Genomic DNA, 19,809 nt, shown 5'->3' on the forward strand with positions numbered 1-19,809 from the left:
CATTATTACAAAATGGGCTATAGGACACCAATTTTGGGCACTATTCTGAATTGGTGTGTATGTTGAACAGTTTTGCACCGTGTAATTTGATCGGTGAGTTGTTATGGAGATGCCACCAACATTCGGTGGCCCAATGCTCATATTTGATTAAATTATTCATAATTGGTACGCTGGGGATTGGTTGGTTACAAATATTTATGAGTTTTGCCCCCAAATTACATCTCTTGTTCAGCAAAAGCATGGGTCTTCGTCTTTGGTTAGATGAAAAGAATGGGTGATGACAGGAAAACCAAAATTTGTTCCAAAATTATACTTTGTTTATTGTGTTTGAAAGTTGAAACCCACCCAATATCCACAATACGCATTCTGGATCACTTTACCGAAATATGACCTAGCTCTCTTGAAACGAGATTGAAGGCTGAATCTTCTCAGAGACGTCGTCCATGTTTGGCCTATGTAACCTCGCTCACCTTGGATGGCTTCATCTTCTCCTCTATATCTATATCTAGCCTTCAAGGAGAAGATCAAGGAATTCGGGAACCGATGCTCTCTACCGGGGGTTTCGACAACGATCGATCATCAGATGTTGTTGGGGCTTCGATTCGGTGGATTCAACACCCTTCTCTGACTTCTAGTTTTTGGATTGCGCAGGACGCCCCACACGCACCGCCTTAAACGATTTCTCATCTCAAGACTATGTGAGAATTTCACCTTTTCCTAGAGTCAAGGCTTTTTAAGCTGCACAGCTTGAGGTTAATGTCTATCATTTTATTGTTTTATAGTTTTTGCATTGCTAGTTATACTAATTAGGACATTCGTCAACCTACCTTATGTTTTTGGGGAATCAGATTATCAAATTGGGTCATGTAATTGAAAGTGTTAAAAGTGCTATAGCTGGAGTGTCATGGTAAGTCACTAAAGGTACATATGCCATAAATAATCTATTGCAAACATTTGGTTTATCTCTTGCTTTGAGTAGTGAAACTGACTACTTTCATTTTTCTATTGTACTGGTAAGGGCTCTATTCTCCATTATGAGAATTCAGATCATTTTCTCATGGTAAAGAATGTAAGTTTGATCGCCTAGTTTAAGCACATTACTTAATATGTGTCACTGTTTTGTAGGTCCTCTATAGATTTTTGGATTACTTCAGCAAATTTGATTGGGAGAAATACTGTGTAAGTTTAAATGGACCAGTTTACAAATCCTCCCTACCTGATATTGTGGGTAAGAGATATCTCTTGTGCCTGTAATGTTGGATGGCTCTTTTGTATTGTCCTGGTCTCTGAGTTTATTCTCTCTCTGAAGCTGAAGTACCAGATAATAGAGGGGATGATGTACTGCTAGGTGAAGAGTTTATTAGAAACTGTGTACCATCAAAGGGGTGTGAGACAAACTTACGAGTTTGTTCCTTATAATTGATCCACTTAAAGAGAACAACCACCTTGGTCGTAGTGTCAATAGAGGTATTCCCCTGTTCTCTCTCTCTCTCTCTCTCTCTCTCTCTGTTGTTGTCATGGAATTTTACTGGAGTACTATAACTACTAGCTGCTCGTTCACTCTGTGTGCTGTCATATGGTAATGATTCATGTGTTTTCTGCAGGTAGCTTCTATTGAAAATGTAGTGCTTTTAAATATGGAGCTCGCAAGCTAGGCTGGATTCTCTTGTTACCAGCAGAGAGAATATCAGATGAACTTAACAAGTTTTTCGCAATACTTTGGATAGGCATGAAAGTAAATGGCAGACTACTGTGCAAAATAATGCCTTGTTGGAGCTGGGTGAAGATTTGGAGTTGATACCAGTAAATGAAACATCAACTATGTCTCTTTTTGGTAGGTTTAAGCTTTGTAAGTTGCAATAAGTTTCTTTATTCTCGGACAAGCTAGTGCAATAAGTTGTATTTACAAATCTATTACGACTTTAGATTTTGATCAAATGTGATGATGTATATGAATACATTTGTAGACATAATTGATCTATTCCCCTACTCAATGGTTTTAATTTAATATATGTATATATATATATATATATATATATATACACACAGATTTTATCCAGAGCGGAGCTCCACTTTGAAATTAACGTGTGAAGTTTGAGTTTTTGGTCACTTTTCGATCGCATATCCACATCCCGACCGTTCAGTTTTTACGTACTAGTGTATAGATCATCTCTGCAAATTTTCAGCCAAATTAATGATCGTTAAGGTATCTCACTCGCTTAAACCAATGGACGGACTGAATCTGTCAACCTGAACCGTACTAGCTTTAAGGCAATTATCAATGCCTTAACGATCATCATTTTAGCTGAAAATTTGCAGAGACGATCTATACACTAGTACCTAAAAACTGAACGGTCGAGATGTGGATGTGCGACCGAAAAGTGACCAAAAACTCGAACTTCACAAGTTAATTTTCAAAGCGGAGCTCCACTCTGGATAGGATCTTCTGTGTGTGTGTGTGTGTGTATATATATATATATTTAATAATGTGGCATTTGAAGACACAGTTCTAACAGTTGGCTATTAACACTATAATTGGTGTATGGTAGCTGACATGACAACATTCTTTTGAGTTGAAACCAGGCACCGTTTCAATTTTGGTGCTCTATACTACAAAGGAAACTGGGGTAATCACCTCTGTCATGTATTTAGTGGCTGCATAGTGGCTAATGAAGACATTGGTGGCCTTTGTGAACAATAGACACCCTTATAGGAGGGTGTCCTATAAGCAAAATTCTAGTAGTGACACACATTATGTTAATGGATTGTTTCCGCAATGATCCGATGATCTGTTAGTCATGTTGTCAAGAATATGAATATTTAGAGCCCGCCTGCTAACAGATTACAAAATGCCGTTCGAAAAGCTGTTTTTCATAACAAGAATGACAAAAATTGGACTTGAAATTTGATAATGTGTGCATCTGACAACTTAGTTTGAGATTAATTTCTAACAACATACATGTTGATTTGTCAAAAAAAAAAAAACATAAATGTTGGATAACATGATTCGATCGCTTACTTTTATATCTATGATAAGAATTACAACTGAAATTAGGATTTGTGTGTTGGTCGGTATTATCAATAGTCAATCAATGGGGACATGATCGATAAAGTAGCCAAACAACCATGACATTGCCGATCGATCTATAGATTCATTTGTTGAGTTAGCAGCATGGTTGGGTTGGTTGTTCGTCATCTAAAAAGGAAATTAGTAAGTTTCTTTCTTAGGCGATCAACCTTACCAATTTTTTATTTTAATTTTTTTATCAATTAAACTACTTAGAGGTAACTAACTAGCACTTCACCAACATTATTCAAACTTAACTATCTATTGGAGACAGACATACTCTCAGATGTGTGGTTCGTAATAGTTGACATTGCATAAATATTGTCCTAATTTAACTATCTATTTTTTTTTTTGATCGGGTTAGTTGTTAGTAACTCACACACCCATGCAGTGATATCTCAGCGCCAGGACACCTGCACCGACATTGCGGCGAAAGCCAAGCAAAGCCAGACTAATCCACTGTACCGCAGACGCACGAACCCAAAGGGTCCCTCAAATCTTAAAAAAACTCTGATACAATTAAAGATAGAAAAATGATTTGTGGCTTCAATAAGGCCTAAGATTTGTGGCATCAATCTTAAGTGTCATGCTATGTCATTTATATACATCACCTATTTGTCAAATCATGCTATGTAACTATTGAGAAAAAGACAATCTTATCATTCTAAAATCTAATGACTCTAAATTATTTTGGCTTTCTTCTTAAAAAAAAAAAAAATTGGCTTTCTTACATTTTTTTTTTCATTACACTCATGCTTAGATTTAAACAACAATTTTTTTTCTTCAATCAAGAGTAGAAAAAATTTCATGTAATTCAGTCAATAGATTTGCACGTACATTCGATTAATAGATTTGTATAACACATGTATATGAATTCAACCTTTGTTGGGTTCCTGCAAATTTTGAAAATATAATGTGAAAAATACATATTCATATGATTGTATATATTTTTTTGTTCATTGTTTTCTCTTTATGTAGTTAGGGTTTAAACGTTAGATATGAATTTATTATTTGTTGTTTGTCTTTCCCCTTATATTTAGATTGCAGATGTTAATTAATGGCTGCTAACGTGGCTGGCGGTGGTTATCGCTGGCTGGAGGCGGTCGGAACTGATCGATGGTGGCCGAAATTAATCGATGGTGGTTGGAATTACCCAAAAAATGTTTCTGTCTAGTTTTCTGCCTGCGGATCGGTCAGTCAGTCAGGCGGCAGGTTCAGTAAGTCTTAGACCTGTTCTGGAATCGTGAGATCGAGACGCTGCTACTGACAAAATTTGGTGGTAATTGGAGGTCCGGAAGGTGGTGAACCGGCGGAGTTTTTGTAGCAGGCAATTTGGAGCTTCCGGTGGCCGGTTCGATAAGTTTCTGGCCAATTTTGGTGGTTCTACCACTGGTTCTGGATTCCTAGGGTTGAGGACTTCAAGGTATGCGGTGGAGACAGAAAAGGTTTCAAGGTTTTGTATTCTGATTTGGGGTTTTAGCTTCTTGAATCAGGGTTTGGCTATTTGTTTCAGGGTTAGGGCTTCGTGCTGATAACATGTTTTAGGGAATCAATATTTGAGAGAGAATTTGTTGTGCTATCATTGATAATAGAGGCCTCTTTATATAGAGGATTACAAGCATAAAAGTAGAGTTGTACATGGAAACATAGTCGTATAATGATGGAAGATTGTTACGTCCCGTATCTCAATTTACTGGTTTACTAGTCATTTGGACGGTAAACGACAATTACTTTCACTTTTTACTTTGTTTCGATACTTTTAGTGGCCCTAAAAGTTGACTTTTTGTTCGGGTCAAAATTGGAGAAAATGTCCTTCATGAAAGTTGTAGAGGACGTTAAACCGAGCGCGTGCATATGCGGTACGTAAAAATCGGAGTTTGTATGCGAAAGTTATAAGTGAAATACGGAAGTTACTGTTCATGGTAAATTAGGTATAAATATTAGAATTTTACTGTGGTAGGTTTCCAAATCCGGAAACCCACCTTTCTCTCTCCTCTCCCTCGAGCTCTCTCTCTTTCCCTTTCGGTCTCCATTTTCTTACTTTTGATTCGCCGCCGTCCGGCCACCTGACGACGTGCCGCCGGTCAGTATAGGACCACCTCCTTCCGCTGCACACGCCGGTGGTAGTGGGTCACGGCGATTTGGCTGGAGAAGTGAGGATCGGCGACTTGAAGTTTACTGTAGCAGTTGGAGGTTTTCCGGCAATTCTTCTAATTCCGGCCATCTCTGGTCACCAAACCAAGTCCAATAGGAGCGCCTCGAGCCATTTGACATTTCCCCTTAAGATTCAAACATCGATTTGCATTGTAGAGGAAGAATCAAGCAAAAACCCGATTCTGGGGTTTTGAAATTTTTGGAAAATTTTCACCGGCCAGATTTGAACACTTCAAGGGCGCTATACCGCGTTACCGCTCGACGAAGAAACCCATATGCGTGGTCACCTATATAGTACTGTGAGTGGACTTTTGTTTTAAATGTTGATGCATGCATTGTTTCTTGAATTAATGCTTTATTTAATTATCATAATATTTTGTCAAGCATATTATTTTTAGTTTCGGATATTATTTGGTTTTGGAATATATAGGAATATTGATCGGATTTTCCATCATGATTTTAGAACGAGAGTTTTCTACGCTCGAATTTGAATTTACGATTTATAATGATTTTTCGACGAATTATTTTCCGATGTGATTTCTGGAATTATATATTATATTTCTATTCGTTGATTTGAGATTTTTAAAAGATTTTCGAAATGGGATTTCGATGGAGATATTTTTCTTATTTACTCATCGACTTTCGGTTTTGGCATTGGGAATGCCTTATTGATGATTGTGGATTTAGTTTGGTTTCTGAGTTACGATTTATAATTTGATCTCACCTATTTGTTATGATTTTGAGAATATTTTAGCGTGCGGGGCCACGTCATTGGAATATACTTCTTTTTTTTCGTGAGATATTGGGGAAGCTTTATGGATTTATTGGTTTTCGATTGTTTTCCTCACCATACTTGGGTCGTTCTGATTGTGTCTCCTCCTCACTTACTTTGTGTTTGTGAGTGGCAGTCAAGGTGATTTATTCTTCTCCTCACGTGAGTGGTAGTCGAGGTTATTAGTTCTCATCCTCACACAATCTATGTGTGAGTGGTTGTGTGAGTGGCAGTCGAGGGTAGGTAGAGCTTAAGGGGCTCTTTTACCCATATGGTGATATTTCTTCCCCATATCCTATTATTACTTGACTAGCGGGGCTAGTCCGATTTCTCTTAACCAGCAGGGCTGGTATGTTTTCACGAGATTTTGAGTTTAAAGAAATACGTTTTATGAACGTTGCATGCATCGAGGCTTTATAAGTTTAAATACGTAGAAAAGTATTCAAATTTGCTTCTTTTGAATTATCTTGATTATTTATTTTTTTGTCCACTCACACTAACGTGTTTTTCAATACTTTCCCCTGGGCCCTTCGGTTTTAAATGCCCAGTTTGCAGGCGAAATTAGTTGAGGTCGGGCGTACACGGGTTGAGCCATAGTTATCACTGCTTCCGCATTGTAGGATCTATCGATCCTTCACCCTCTTACTTTTATTTCTATTATACCTTTTGTTTTAGAATTGCTCTGATAACATGTGGGATTAATGTTATTAAGTTGAGATTTGTATAATGTGAATTGGAAGATGTTGTGATTTGGGGAGCAGGGTGGCTCAAGGATAATAAGGATGGATTGCTTAGAAGTGTGAATGTTTTTCTACAGGTTTTGAGTTGTCCATTTTTAGGGAAAGTTCTGCCAAATTTTTAGTAGAATTTCTTCTAAGGTGGGCCCCGCAGGGCCACTTCGGATTTCAGGGTGAAGTCCGGGGCGTGACCTGTCAGGAAATCTACGAATATCTCTAACATAAACTCTATTACAACTTGCACAAGTAACATAGAGTTTGGGCCAGACACATATTCTGGATTTACTTGTAAAATTATCTAATAAGTAAGGGTGTTATTAACACACCTTAAATCTCTATTCACGCACCCTATTTATTTTTTATTCTTTAAATTCACATTTATTTTTGGTAAAATGTCTTAACTAACAATCCTTTGCAATTTTCTTTCTCATTCTTTAATACAAATTTAACCGAATTTCACACAAAAATCCCTCAAATCCAGAAGACATGCAATGCTATCGCACTAGTTCATTTTTATTTTTAGTCAATTACTGGTTTTTTTTTTCTACCCTAATCGTTTTGCTTCGATCAACAAAATTTGATTAATTATTTTCTAAATCTAATCCCAGAATTGGACCCTCCACCCCCGGTGCACTTTATATGTGTCCCATGTTTAATTATTCTTACAAATAGAGGTGGTAAAAGAATAGAACTCTATATGTCCCTTGTTTAATTATTCTTACAAATATATATAGGTGGTGAAAGAATAGAAGAGAAACAATGGTCATCCAATTATGGGCTTAAATTTAGAAAATAATTGATTGAATTTTGTTGAAGCAAAAGAATTAGGGTAAAACAACAAATGAACTAGTGATTGACCAAAAATAAAAATGAACAAGTGCGATAGCATAACATGTCTTTTGGATTTGAGGAATTTTGGTATGAAGATCAGTTTAATATTATTAGAGAATGGGAAAGAAAATTACAAAAGATGGTTAGTTAAGACATTTTACCAATAATAATATGAGTTTAAAGAATAAAAAATGAAAATGGTGTATGAACAGAGATTTAAGGTGTGTTAATAACAACACTCATAAGTAAAAGGCTGACTTTAATGAAGAGATTTTTGTTTGAGTATAGACCTCAAGGTAAATGCTATACAACGACTCGGATACTAAATTATGTAGGTAGGTTTCTCTATCATCCAATACAAAATGGGAGAGGATCCTCTCCTAAGCTCTTATTTTGGCTGAGCTTCCTAAACTTTGAAGCAGATGAGGACACGTGGCTATCTCAAGATCTAATGGTAGATGATTTCTCTTTTCCTTCCCAGCCGCTTTGTTTCTTCCTTTCTCTGTGATCTTCTTTTCCTTCGCTGTTCTTCTCTTCCTTTCCTTTCTCTCTCTTCTTCTTTTCTTTCTGTTCTTCACTGCTTCCCTCGTTATCAAATGAAATCTTCTCAAAGGGAAGAGTCATGTGTGACTGGGCTTTGCCTGGTGAGCGCTTCATTGCGTGCGTGACTCATAAGAAAGGGAGCTAAGCTGAGGCATGGTAATGGGTTCTGTGAATTTTGATAGAAAAATTGGATCTTTGGTTTTGTACCTGAGAAAAGGTTTGGATCTGGGTTTCCAAAGTTCAAGTGAGAAGATGAATTTTAACCCTCCCTATACATTTGCGATTTTTAACAATAGAAGCCAATGAGAACTTCAATGGTATTGCGATGGGAATAGCAATTGGGTCAACTGGGAATGAACAATGAAAAAACTGAGTTTTCTAGGAGGGTTTTTGTTTTTCCGGTTTGATAACCTCTTAGATTTGGAGATTCAAAAAAAAAAAAAAAAAAACAATGAGATTTTGCTTTGTGCTGTGAATACGTGATGTAGAATGAAAGGGTTGTTGATGCCCTGTGTTATTTCTTCTTTCTTGCTTTAGAGAAAGGATGAAAGGATTAATCTCCACTCCCACAAAGAGAGAGAGAGAGTCTGCACTTTAGAGACTTTTTTATCAACAGTATCTGAACACTTAAGAGACTTTTAATGTGATACTTGAACTTACAATGTTATCAATGTGATACCTAAACTTATTTTTTCTGATCAACGTCGTACCTCCAGCTAATTTCCGTCACGGAACCGTTGAAAATGATCACGTGATGCACATGTTATTGAATTTCAAAAGGCAAAATTGTCTATTTATGTCTGAAATAAAATAAAAAAATAAAAGCATGATGGGTTCTTAAACCCATATCAGAATTTGGCCAAAGAAGGAAACCAAGATCAGAAGAATTAGTGTTTCCTTGGGCAAATAAAGTATCATTGTTTCATTTCGATTCCCTTTGCTTGAAGTTTGAGATTGTTCGTGATCAAAGCTTCGTCCTTCTAATCTCTGCTGTTTGAGGTGATTATCTCTTTGAATTTCAGTCTGATCCCAAACCGTTGGATTTGTGAGATAATCACCAATTGCAATTGGAGTCAAATTCTTAGCCAACAATTGCAACAAGTAGCTGATTGGAGCTTAATTCTTCATCGAAGGCCATGAAGCCGCCGTCAATGTCGACACTCCAATAACAGCAATCAATGGTTCCGTCAAATTTCCATCTCTGAGAGACGACGACGGCCATGAAGGATGTTGGGGGCGGGGGGCCTTAGGGCTTGTTAATTGCCGGCTTGCCGGAATTACAAACTTACAGTGATATGGCTGGGACGCTTTTTTTTTTTGGTTCTAGATCTGGTGGTGAATGAAGCTTAAGGTTTAATAATCAGTTCTGGAAATTGGGTCACTCTTTAGCTTTTTGCTTTGTTTAATCGAATTGAGGCTCAGCTATTCAAAGTTCAAACCATCCTTTATGAGCAAGATTGTATTTTATTGGTTTATTCAATATTAATGGCCATGAAGAGAGATGAGGTGAGACTACTGAGGTGTGTACATGTATGTGGGTAATGATTTTGATCAACTTCCAATTATAATCTGAAATTTGGAATTGATAATTCTCTTCAGAGAGAGTTACCGGCAGCCTCTCAAGGTCACTCTCTCAAATCAGACAGGCTGGGTCTGGGCAGATAAGTTCATAAGTTCCCGTAAACTGATAGAGACCAAAGAATCTAATGACTGGCTTGATGTTGATGAGATTGTGAATAGATTGTGAAAGGTTTCTTTAGTCTAAATTATGCTATGGGGACTATGATCGGACATATCCTCATATGATTATGTAGTTACTGGGCATCAAACACATTGATATCTTGGTGGTTCAAATCGAAAAAGAACAAGAAAGAAAGAAAGAAAGAAGGAAAGAGAGAGAGAGAGAGGAAAAAAAAAACCCAATATTTTTTAGGGTAAACAAGTCTTCTTGCCCTCATTTAGTGCTTTTTCACGTGCGTCACACGTGGTATTGTTAACGGCTCTGTGAGGAAAATTAGCCAGAGGTACGACATTAATAAGGAAAAATAAGTCCGGGTATCACATTGATAACATTGTAATTTCAGGTATCATATTGAAAGTCTCTTAAGTGTCTAGACATTATTGGTGAAAAAAAACCCTTAGAGAAATGGATGAAACACCCAGCATATTTTTATTTTTTTTAATAAAGGGCTGGTGCGGCTGCCCTCAAACCTTAATTAATGAAACTGTCGAATACAAGGGAGGAAATCATACTTTTAATATAAAAGAAATTGTAAAAAAGAGAAAATAGAGGGGAAAAGCAAATGTGCATTTAGATGTGACTTTGTACACTTGGCACGTCATGATTAAAAGCTTAGGAAACCTAGGCAGAAGAATAATTTAGGAGAGGATCCTCTCCCATACAAAACATGCCTCATTATCATAATAATGATTGAATAAATCATTAATCCAAGCAATTAGAAAGTACATAATATTCTTGAAATTGTGGTCCCTATCAATCTCATTATCTTATCTCTCATTTTATCGGACCTTCATGATAGGCCTTCTGTCTATATCAAACTCAAACACACCCCAAATAAAAGCTACTTAACCACCAATATATCATGCACAAAAAATCCCAAACCAGAAGGCCCATAAGAAAAGAAGGGACAAAACTCAAAAGCTAGAAAAAATCACCAAAATCCCGTGCTTATCATCCACCATGTGATTTGTGAATCGGCCAAAACTCACAAAGAAGAGCGGCTATTGCTACAAGAGCTAAAAGCAATATGATTAGCTGAGATCTGAGCATTTGATAATGATGTTTTGTTAAAAACTGTAGGTTGGTCATTGTATTTCATACCCTTATGAAGATCACCGTCGACCACTCCTTGGAGATCGAAGAAAACAGATGGAAATGATAGGAACTGGGCTAGCTGGTTTTGAGTTTTCTAACACCATTATGGTTTTTGTAGAAATCACAACCATATTTTTCATTGGGGACCAACACTTGTGTAATTATTCGTATAAGCCAAATACTGTTCACGTGCATGATTTGTTTTGGCAGTTGATGAAGTAATTGATAACCCTAATAACAATCACACTCAAATTTATGAAATTGTCTGATCTTAAGTTACAGGATTATTGTTCCTCTTAATTCATTTTATCAGTCATTAATAATTTGATTATCTTTATATAATATGGAGTGCTATATAATGGAAGAGATCAATCAGTCTAATCTTTAACTTTAGGATTTAGGGTTCTATGTCTTCCTAGATCTTTTGGTCAGTTTATGTTGTTATATGCTATTAGTTTATGACCTCTTATCCTCTAAAGTAGAAGATTACATTAAAAGTCCTGTTAGTCATTTTATAGTATGTGCCTCTAGATGCGTCTGATAGTTAAAACCATAAAAGCAAGTCCCATATGCTCCTTAATTTATCAAGCAAAGTTTTATATAAACAGTTGGAGACATATGAGTATGACTCACTTATTCTACGTTTCTTGTTAAAACTTCATTCATACTTTGATATTTAGTTTGATAAGGCATCTGACACTAGACCCAATAATTAGGGGCGACATTTGACACTAAACCCCCAAAAATAGGGGAGGCATTTGACACTAAACCATCAGAGGACGTAACCCTAAACCGTTTCTTCCCCTTATCTTACGCTATGGCCTAAAAGTGCACATTCTAGGGTTTTCTTAGGTGGGCATGCTGTCATCCTGACATATGCAAATGAGATTAAGAAGGTTTTTCGGTTTTTCCTGGTTTAGCAAAATTTTAACTTCTTTTGTCCATGTGGGTGTTTTTTACCTTTTTTTTAGCCATTGCTAGATGCCTGAATCCAAATAATGAATGCTATGTACCCGCAGAAGTACCCTCAGAAGTAGAACCCTGTCCCGCTATCACAATTTCAGAATCACTTGGAGGATCGGAGGAAAAGGTATGCACCATAATAAGTATCCAATTAATGTCTTACGCAAGGGCATACAAGTAATTTCAGAAAAACCCGCTATAACTTATAAGACCCAAAAGGAGCCTAGACAATTGTATTAATTTGATGACACTCCCAGCTAATGCTTTCTCAACGTACATGGAGCAACCACCAGACACTGAAGATGACCTGAGCACTCCCACCACCACCACTGCCGCAGCCACAATCACCCAGAACCACGAAAACCAACAACGCAGCGGCACCCGGCACCCGGTGTACCGGGGCGTGAGGAAGCGGAGGTGGGGAAAATGGGTGTCCGAAATCAGGGAGCCACGCAAGAAGTCACGCATTTGGCTAGGGTCCTTCCCGGTGCCCGAGATGGCGGCCAAGGCCTATGACGTGGCGGCCTACTGCCTCAAGGGGCGAAAAGCGCAGCTGAACTTCCCCGACGAGGTGGAGCACTTGCCGAGGCCCTCCACGAGTACGGCTAGGGATATTCAGGCAGCAGCAGCTAAAGCAGCACAGACAATGAAGTCATCAAGTACAGCTAGAAGCACTGATCAGGATCATCACCGTGACGTATTGGACGGCGGCGGCGTCGATGATTTTTGGGGTGAGATTGAGCTACCGGAGCTAATGAATAGCGGCACGTGCTACTCGAACTCATGTGGGTGGAGTACGTTTACCGGTGAAACGGTGAAACGGAGTACGTTTACCGGTGAAACAGCATTAACATGGCCAGAAGGAGAGGCATGTCTATAAGGTGATGATTAGGTTCTTATGTGCGGTTGGTGTATAATATATGTGCTCCAATTTATGTATACCAACATAGGTAGATGGGTTTGTTGTGCTTGATTAATAATTTTAGTTAGCGGGGTTTATATAAATAACTATATATCCAGCTACTTAAAAAGAGACTTGGTGAAGTTTCTCAGGTTCCAATAAAACTTCAACCACTCACTCTTAATGGTATATAATGCAGCTTGAATGGGTGATATATGGATAAGTAAACTAATGAGTTCCCAGGGGTCCCAGGTCATGGGCGAATTGCGAATTGCAGGTTTTGGCCGAAATTTCGGGATTGCTTAACCAGTTTTGTTATACCATTCGAACTTTGACGACAGTCTGCAAATTAATCTACAAAAGTCCATTCCAGATATTTCAGTATCGAATTATAATGTACTAGCTAGCTATATAACTAAATAATTATATATTTTGCCATGTAAATATGTACTGGTTCAAATACAGTAATTTGCAGTTCAAATAGTAAAAAGTCAGTATGAGAATGTTCGTTAGCTAGATCAAACGATTTTAGGAGTACAGGGTTGAAAATGATTTGTTCCTATTATTTGGAATTAGTGCCCTATATTCTTATTTATTTATACTTATGCTTCCTTCTTTCGTTAGGCCTGTAATTCTATATGATTGATGTTGTTGAAGCAAATGAAGCAACACCTATCTGGAGCATGTCCACACCTAGGGATCCCCATTTTCTGATACAAAAAAAATCTGCATCCATTTTGTACGTTACTTTCAGTTGATTATATTTCTAGTTGTAAAGTTTCCCCTCGTCCACAGTGGTAGTATCGTTTTAGCAACCAACTATTGACGTGTTATAATGTACCCTCTAAAAGTTTTTTCTATGTTGTAATTTAAGTCAATGTTTACTTTGCGTTGTCAAAATATTTTGAATTTTTTGGGTTCTCTAACCGTCAAAAGTTGTGATTGGGAGTATTTAGTGACTTAAAATTATAAATTTCGGTAATGTGAAAAGAACATACTTATGTGGGAATGGAAATTTTAGGATAGAAACATGTGACAGAATGCCCAACACATAACAAATCTTAAACAGTAGTAGTCATAAGGTTTTGATGAGTTTTATTACATTAAAATGTATTTTCCACTGAATTATAACTTATAAAAGAGGGTGAGCGAACTTATAAATTCTCAAACCGATATAATAGAAAATGAATAGAGAAGGCCCCCTGACAAATTGGCTCTAGATTCTGGACCTAATACTTGACTGATTCAAGCAAGCAAAGGGTTAACAAGCTAGGGATTAAATAATCACAATCGTAGAGTATACACACAGCTGAGTGCTTAGAGCAAGTTCACCCGTTGGGTCACCATGTCACTTACTATTCATTATTTTTTAGTGTTTATTTCCACTCTCGAGGTCACGGGCACAGTTTCTAATAAGACCTGTGTCACCAGGTCAGCTTGCAGGTCACCAGGGTGACCCAGAAAGTGACCCAGGGTAACACATGGCGATCGAGGGCAAGAAATACACTGTGCCCGTGACCCAGAGAGTGAAAATACACATAAAAAGCAGTGAATAATAGGTGATCTGGTGACCCACGGGTGAACTTGCTCTTAAGATGGCTAGAGAAATTCTAAACAGAAGACTTCGAGACAATTGAATATGAGTACATGCCCACTTGAAATATAAAGTAGATTTAATAGGTAGAAAGGAGATTAAGACATGAGAGAAAAAGCTAGCAACTATATATGCATGCATGTGAACTGTAAAAGGAAAAAGGAAAAATTCAAGCCCCAACCTATGAATCGAAGCTATGCATGCATATCAAATAGACATGGCACTTTCTGAAGTTTAATGATCAGCGGTGAAAATTGGTCACGGGTTTAATTAGTAGAGATTAAGTTATATATGTACATTGCCCTTCTAGTTAGGATTTTTTTCTTTCTTTCTATTTTTAGGGATAATTTATAAGACTAATTTTTCCGTCACATATCGACATCTCAACCGTTCAGTTTTTAAGTCTTCATGAGTATATCACTTATGTAAATTTTCAATCAAATTGATACTCAATGTATTGAACTAGATCAAATCAATGGATGAACCGAATTTGTCCAACATGAACCGCTCATGTTCATAATAATAAATAAGTCACAATTATGAACACCTTAACAATAATTAATTTAATTAAAAATTTATATAAATAATATGCTCATATAACAATGAGTTTATTGTTGGACCATCGTAAAAAGAGCTAAAAAAACATTGAGTTTATTGTTGGACCATCGTAAAAAGAGCTAAAAATCAATTGGTTCTTTCAAGCCTCTTTCACTGTAAAAAGAGCTAAAGATCAATTGGTTATTTCAGGCCTGGAAAAAGCATATAACAATGAGTTTATTGTTGGGTTTTTGTCTGTTTACACCATTTCTAGGGTTTTTTTTTTTTTTTTTTGCACTTATCCTATTAAGTTTTTATAATTTCTCCTTATCCAAACACTCTAAGGAAGTCTTTCCTAATAACCCAATTAAATTTTTTTTAAGACTATTTTACCCTCACCCCTTTGTTACTTAGATAGAGAGAGAGAGAGAGAGAGAGAGAGAGAGAGAATGGAAGAGAGAGAAAGCATAGGAGACTTTGCCGGAATCCGATCACCGACTGCTGCCCACTGGACTTTTCTAAAAACCCCGCCGGAGGTTCCCAAAGAAGTTGTCGGAGATTTCATAGGTCGCCGGAAAGGTTTATTGCCTCCAATAGACATTTATTGGGGGTCTATTGCCCCCTTATAGACGTCTATTGCCCCCAATATAACTTTCGGTCGTCGAAACGGGAACTAATCTTCTTAAAATTAGACAAATAAAAATTTGATTAAAGAAAAAAATGAAGAGATTATATCAATTCAAAACGTCTATTGCCCCCCAATAGATAGTAAAAACTTTTTTTTCCTTCTGCCCATTACTTAAAAAAAAAAAAATTTTGATTTGGGCACCTAGAAATTGTTCTAGGCACCCACACATCTTCTCCCTTTTGTGAAGTCATGAAGACGTGCCACCTTAGCTCGCTCTGGCTTCTTCCCGTCTGTGCCACCGCAGGTCGCCCCGCCTCAGCCCTCCGCTTATCACCTCCGTCTACGATCAATCCCCGCCTGCCACGTCCCTAGCCTTACTCTCGCTCCTTCATCGCCTCTAAATCACAGAGGATCAAACCTCTCCTTAGCCAATGTTGTAAGGGTGTCCTCTACTCCAGTTTCTCAGATGCAGCGTTAAGGTCGAATCAGAAAGCAGCGTTGAGCCGTCAAGGAGGTAGTCGGATCCAGCAGTGATTTGGCTCCTTAGAAGCGGAATTTGAGGTCCCATTCGTCATCGTTGATGAAGCCGAGTCCTGTGTCGTCGCCGATGAAGTGTAAATCGACTCGCCGGCACCTCAGTGCTTGCACCAACACTCCTGCAAATTTGAGAGAGAGAGAGAGAGTACGTTTCAGATTGGAGGGGGGAGGGAGAGAGAGAGAGAGAGAGAGAGAGAGAGAGAGAGAGAGAGAGAGAGAGAGAGAGAGAGAGAGAGAGAGAGAGAGAGAGATGGCATATGGGTAGTTTATTAATTTGACTGAGGGTAAAATTATATTTTTATGTTAAATTGGGTAGCTAGGAATAAAAATTTGTTTATGAAATAAGTGAGATAATTTTTACTTATTTTGGTGCTTTGGGTCAAGTACCCTTTATTATTGGACCACGGTTTTGTAATATGTTGATAATGTGAAGGAATTGTCAATTGCAATCGATGTCATGACGTCATGGCCTTCTTCTTGCAGTTTCTAAAGGCTTAGGGCATTACAGTGTTAAGGCAATTGAATTGTATGCAGGTGATCTGGGCTTACAAGCTCTTCACCTAGCAGGTTTCGATTCGACTAATATCATCTTGAAAATGGATGCGCAGGAGATAATTAATGATTTCAATTGTGACATTTCAGATTGATCGGTTGAAGGCCTTTTACTAGTAGAGCTGAGAACATTTTTCTGCTTTTTCTAATCAGTTATTTGTATTTTTAGTCTTAAGAAATATAATCAGACACCACATGTTTTAATTAGGAAAGCACCTTTACATCCTGCATTTCAAGTTTGGATTGAAAATTGGCCACAATGGCTCTCCAATGTACTTATAACTAATAATCTAATATAAATCTCAATTGCTTAATATATGCAATTTCTTCTTCTAAAAAAAAAATCGATGTCATGGCCGAAATATGTGCAAGTTTTGTGCTGCATGCTGTTTGATCTGTGTGCCTATTTTGGCCGTGATTCAATCCCATGCTTTCGTTCTTTTGGAGCTTTCAATTGATTGAGTTGATCAAGTTGGCACTAGGTGCCCAGAAATATGAAACATACAGGAAAGCTGCAACAACATGGGAATTAATGGAATTAGGAAGTTGGCATCGCAAGTGTTGGATTGCTTGATCATTTCGTGACCAGTGTAGTTTGGCTTAAGTTTTTCGGTTTCGTGATTGTCTGGCATAGTATTAAAGTTCTATGTCGAGGAATTAGAAATACAAACTTCCAATAAGGTCAAATCACGTCAATGGGTGGAGGAGTTTATATACAACACATTCTAAAGATACCTAGGAGATGAGAGACTTTGCTAACCCTAAACTCTTCTCCTCAACGCTAAAGTTGGACCCTTTCGGAATTCCACCTCCCTGCGACCCTGCCAGATCAGGTGCCACAAGCTGATGGTTCGACATTTTCCATGTGCATACACCGGCCTGCTGCCTCAGTACTGTTCGTAATAGAAAATATAGATCAGATTTACCACTAAGCCAATTAACAACATGCAGGTGGAGAAATCCACATCCTTACTATGTTTCAAAATTCAAAGGTAATCATGTACTCGATCATGCGATGTGAAACTGTGCTATCACAGTCCTCATCTCCCGGTTAATTTTGTCGAGAGACATGGAGACCACAACGCAAAATATACATCAATCAGTTCCATTATTTTGGCCAAAGAAGTACCATTATTTTGGCTTCTTCAAGACGATGACACAATTACAAATTGCCTTACAAATTTAAGGGGCTATAAACTTGATGTTAATTTCCATCAACAACTTAACGAGAAATAAGAGGATGAAATATTCCATCACCAGCAAAGACCTGAGATTGGTCGTTTTAAGTTGAATGTTGATGGCTCTAGAAATGGGGAGGGACTAATTGGTGCTGGTGGGGTGTTATTAGGGACAGTAATGGTGTATGGAGTAAAGGGTTTATGAAGAACACTGGGCGCGCGTGGAGAAGTACTTCAAGCAGAGGCCTGGGGTTTGTTTACTGGCCTCCAAATGGCTGTTGAGATGGATATTAAGCATTTGGAAGTGGAGACTGATTCTGCTGTGTTGTTTAACCTTCTACACAATACTGATATTGAGCTTCATCCTCTTGGAACCTTGTTGAATAATTGCAAAACTTTGGCACAACATTTGAAGTCCTACTCTCTCAAACATATTTACAGAGAGAGGAATACGGTCGCAGATATTTTAGCCAAAAGGAGTCTTGATCAAGATTTGGGAACTTACAGCTTCAGTACCAATCCAGCTTTTACTACTCAAGCTGTCTTAGATGACATTGATGGCCTAGTGAGGTCTCGTTCCTTTGTAACAGCTTTGGCTGTTTAATTTCTGTGTTTTTGTTTTCTTTTGTTTGGGCTTCAGGCCCTTGCAACCCAAAAAAAAAAAAAATATTCCATCACCAAAGGAATATATAGTAAGAATCAGGACTACTGGTAATATAAAGCAGTTGAGGTTTGAGATTTAAGATGATCAATATCTTCAATGATTTGGTTTGAATTGTTTGATTGCTATGTGAGACACTTGTACCAGTGAGATACTATTATCATCAATGAAAGTACCATTAATAAGTGATTTTGGAAAAGAAAGATCCATGTAGGTCAAACCACCAGCCTGTCTGCAATTTGTGGAGCCATCATAGACCTCCAATGTGTCTCCAATAATCACTATTTGCTACTTCAGTACTGCTGTCTGCAACATATTACAAAAACCACACCATAATTTGTAGAATCTCTGCGCCTTTTTTCGATCGTTTTTACCACAGTGACTGTCCAATATCATATCATAGTTTCCTGGCCGGACTCGAAAGTAATTGAGAGTGAAGCTTAATATTGTCTGAATGCCATGGAATCATGCACTCTATAACTATACCTTCTTGAATTCGAAAAAAAAAGTTTAGATTACAGTTTCTTCAATTGAATGTACCTGTGCAGCAGAAAGAGTAAGCTTTACTACAAGACAAAAGGAAAGGCCTGGAACATCATTGTGGGGATGAGCAAGAAGACATGAGAAAACAAGTGGGTGAGGGCAAAATAAATGTCTTTGTTAGGTAGTCTAGTAGTTCTCATAATTTGACACCCACAGAAGGAGATGTATGAACCAAGTGTTACACGTGAGGAAATTTTTCAACGAAAGATGTGGAGGGAAATTCAGGGTCTGTGTCAGAGTTTTATTATAATTGTACCTGTTCAGAGTGATGTTGAAGCAGAGGTCCCCTTTTTGATCCAGAATTCGGAGGAGAAAACGATGGTTGTATTGTACCCCGTCTTATTGTATGTTGAAACGCATGACTAGTCTGTTGTTTGCCGACTGAAACATTGGTTACTTGGGTTAAGTGAAAGCAAATATAGATCGATTAATGGGCTTCGTGAAATGCTAGTGCTTGAAGACCAACTCTTCTAGCTAATGAGCAGGAAGAAATGATTTTATCACTAGGAGTATGGCCATATATTGTGAGATTTTACGGACAAAAATGATCTTATGCAATGTTGATATTGTGTATATGTCAAAAAAGTTGTTTGAATATAGGTTTCAATTAGTATGTAAAACGAGTTTAGAATAATAAACATCATATCAACACAAAAACAATTAAAATGTTAAGATATGATATCTACAAAGCACTATAGGTGTTGTCCCAACAAGATTGCAAAAATGAAGTCAACAAGTTTGATTTGGACTAGTCTTATGTTGTGTCGCCCTAAAA

At 37.7% G+C, this 19,809-nt stretch overlaps 1 protein-coding gene across 2 annotated transcripts; it reads left to right on the plus strand.

Annotated features, from left to right (window-relative positions):
• The first annotated feature begins 12,127 nt into the window (after nucleotides 1-12,127).
• Nucleotides 12,128-12,957, plus strand: LOC112178152 (ethylene-responsive transcription factor ERF023). Of its 2 annotated transcripts, none has more exons than XM_040511754.1 (2): nucleotides 12,128-12,716; nucleotides 12,747-12,957. In XM_040511754.1, exons 1-2 carry the CDS (start codon nucleotides 12,148-12,150, stop codon nucleotides 12,781-12,783), a joined length of 606 nt encoding a protein of 201 aa, XP_040367688.1. In that variant the 5' UTR covers nucleotides 12,128-12,147; the 3' UTR covers nucleotides 12,784-12,957. The 2 variants fall into 2 exon arrangements, with proteins under 2 accessions (XP_040367688.1, XP_024172121.1); XM_024316353.2 differs by having other exon boundaries at nucleotides 12,128-12,694; nucleotides 12,725-12,957.
• Nucleotides 12,958-19,809: the final 6,852 nt, after the last annotated feature.

The sequence above is a fragment of the Rosa chinensis genome, chromosome 1 (assembly GCF_002994745.2).
Source record: "Rosa chinensis cultivar Old Blush chromosome 1, RchiOBHm-V2, whole genome shotgun sequence".
Classification (NCBI taxonomy): Eukaryota; Viridiplantae; Streptophyta; class Magnoliopsida; order Rosales; family Rosaceae; genus Rosa; species Rosa chinensis.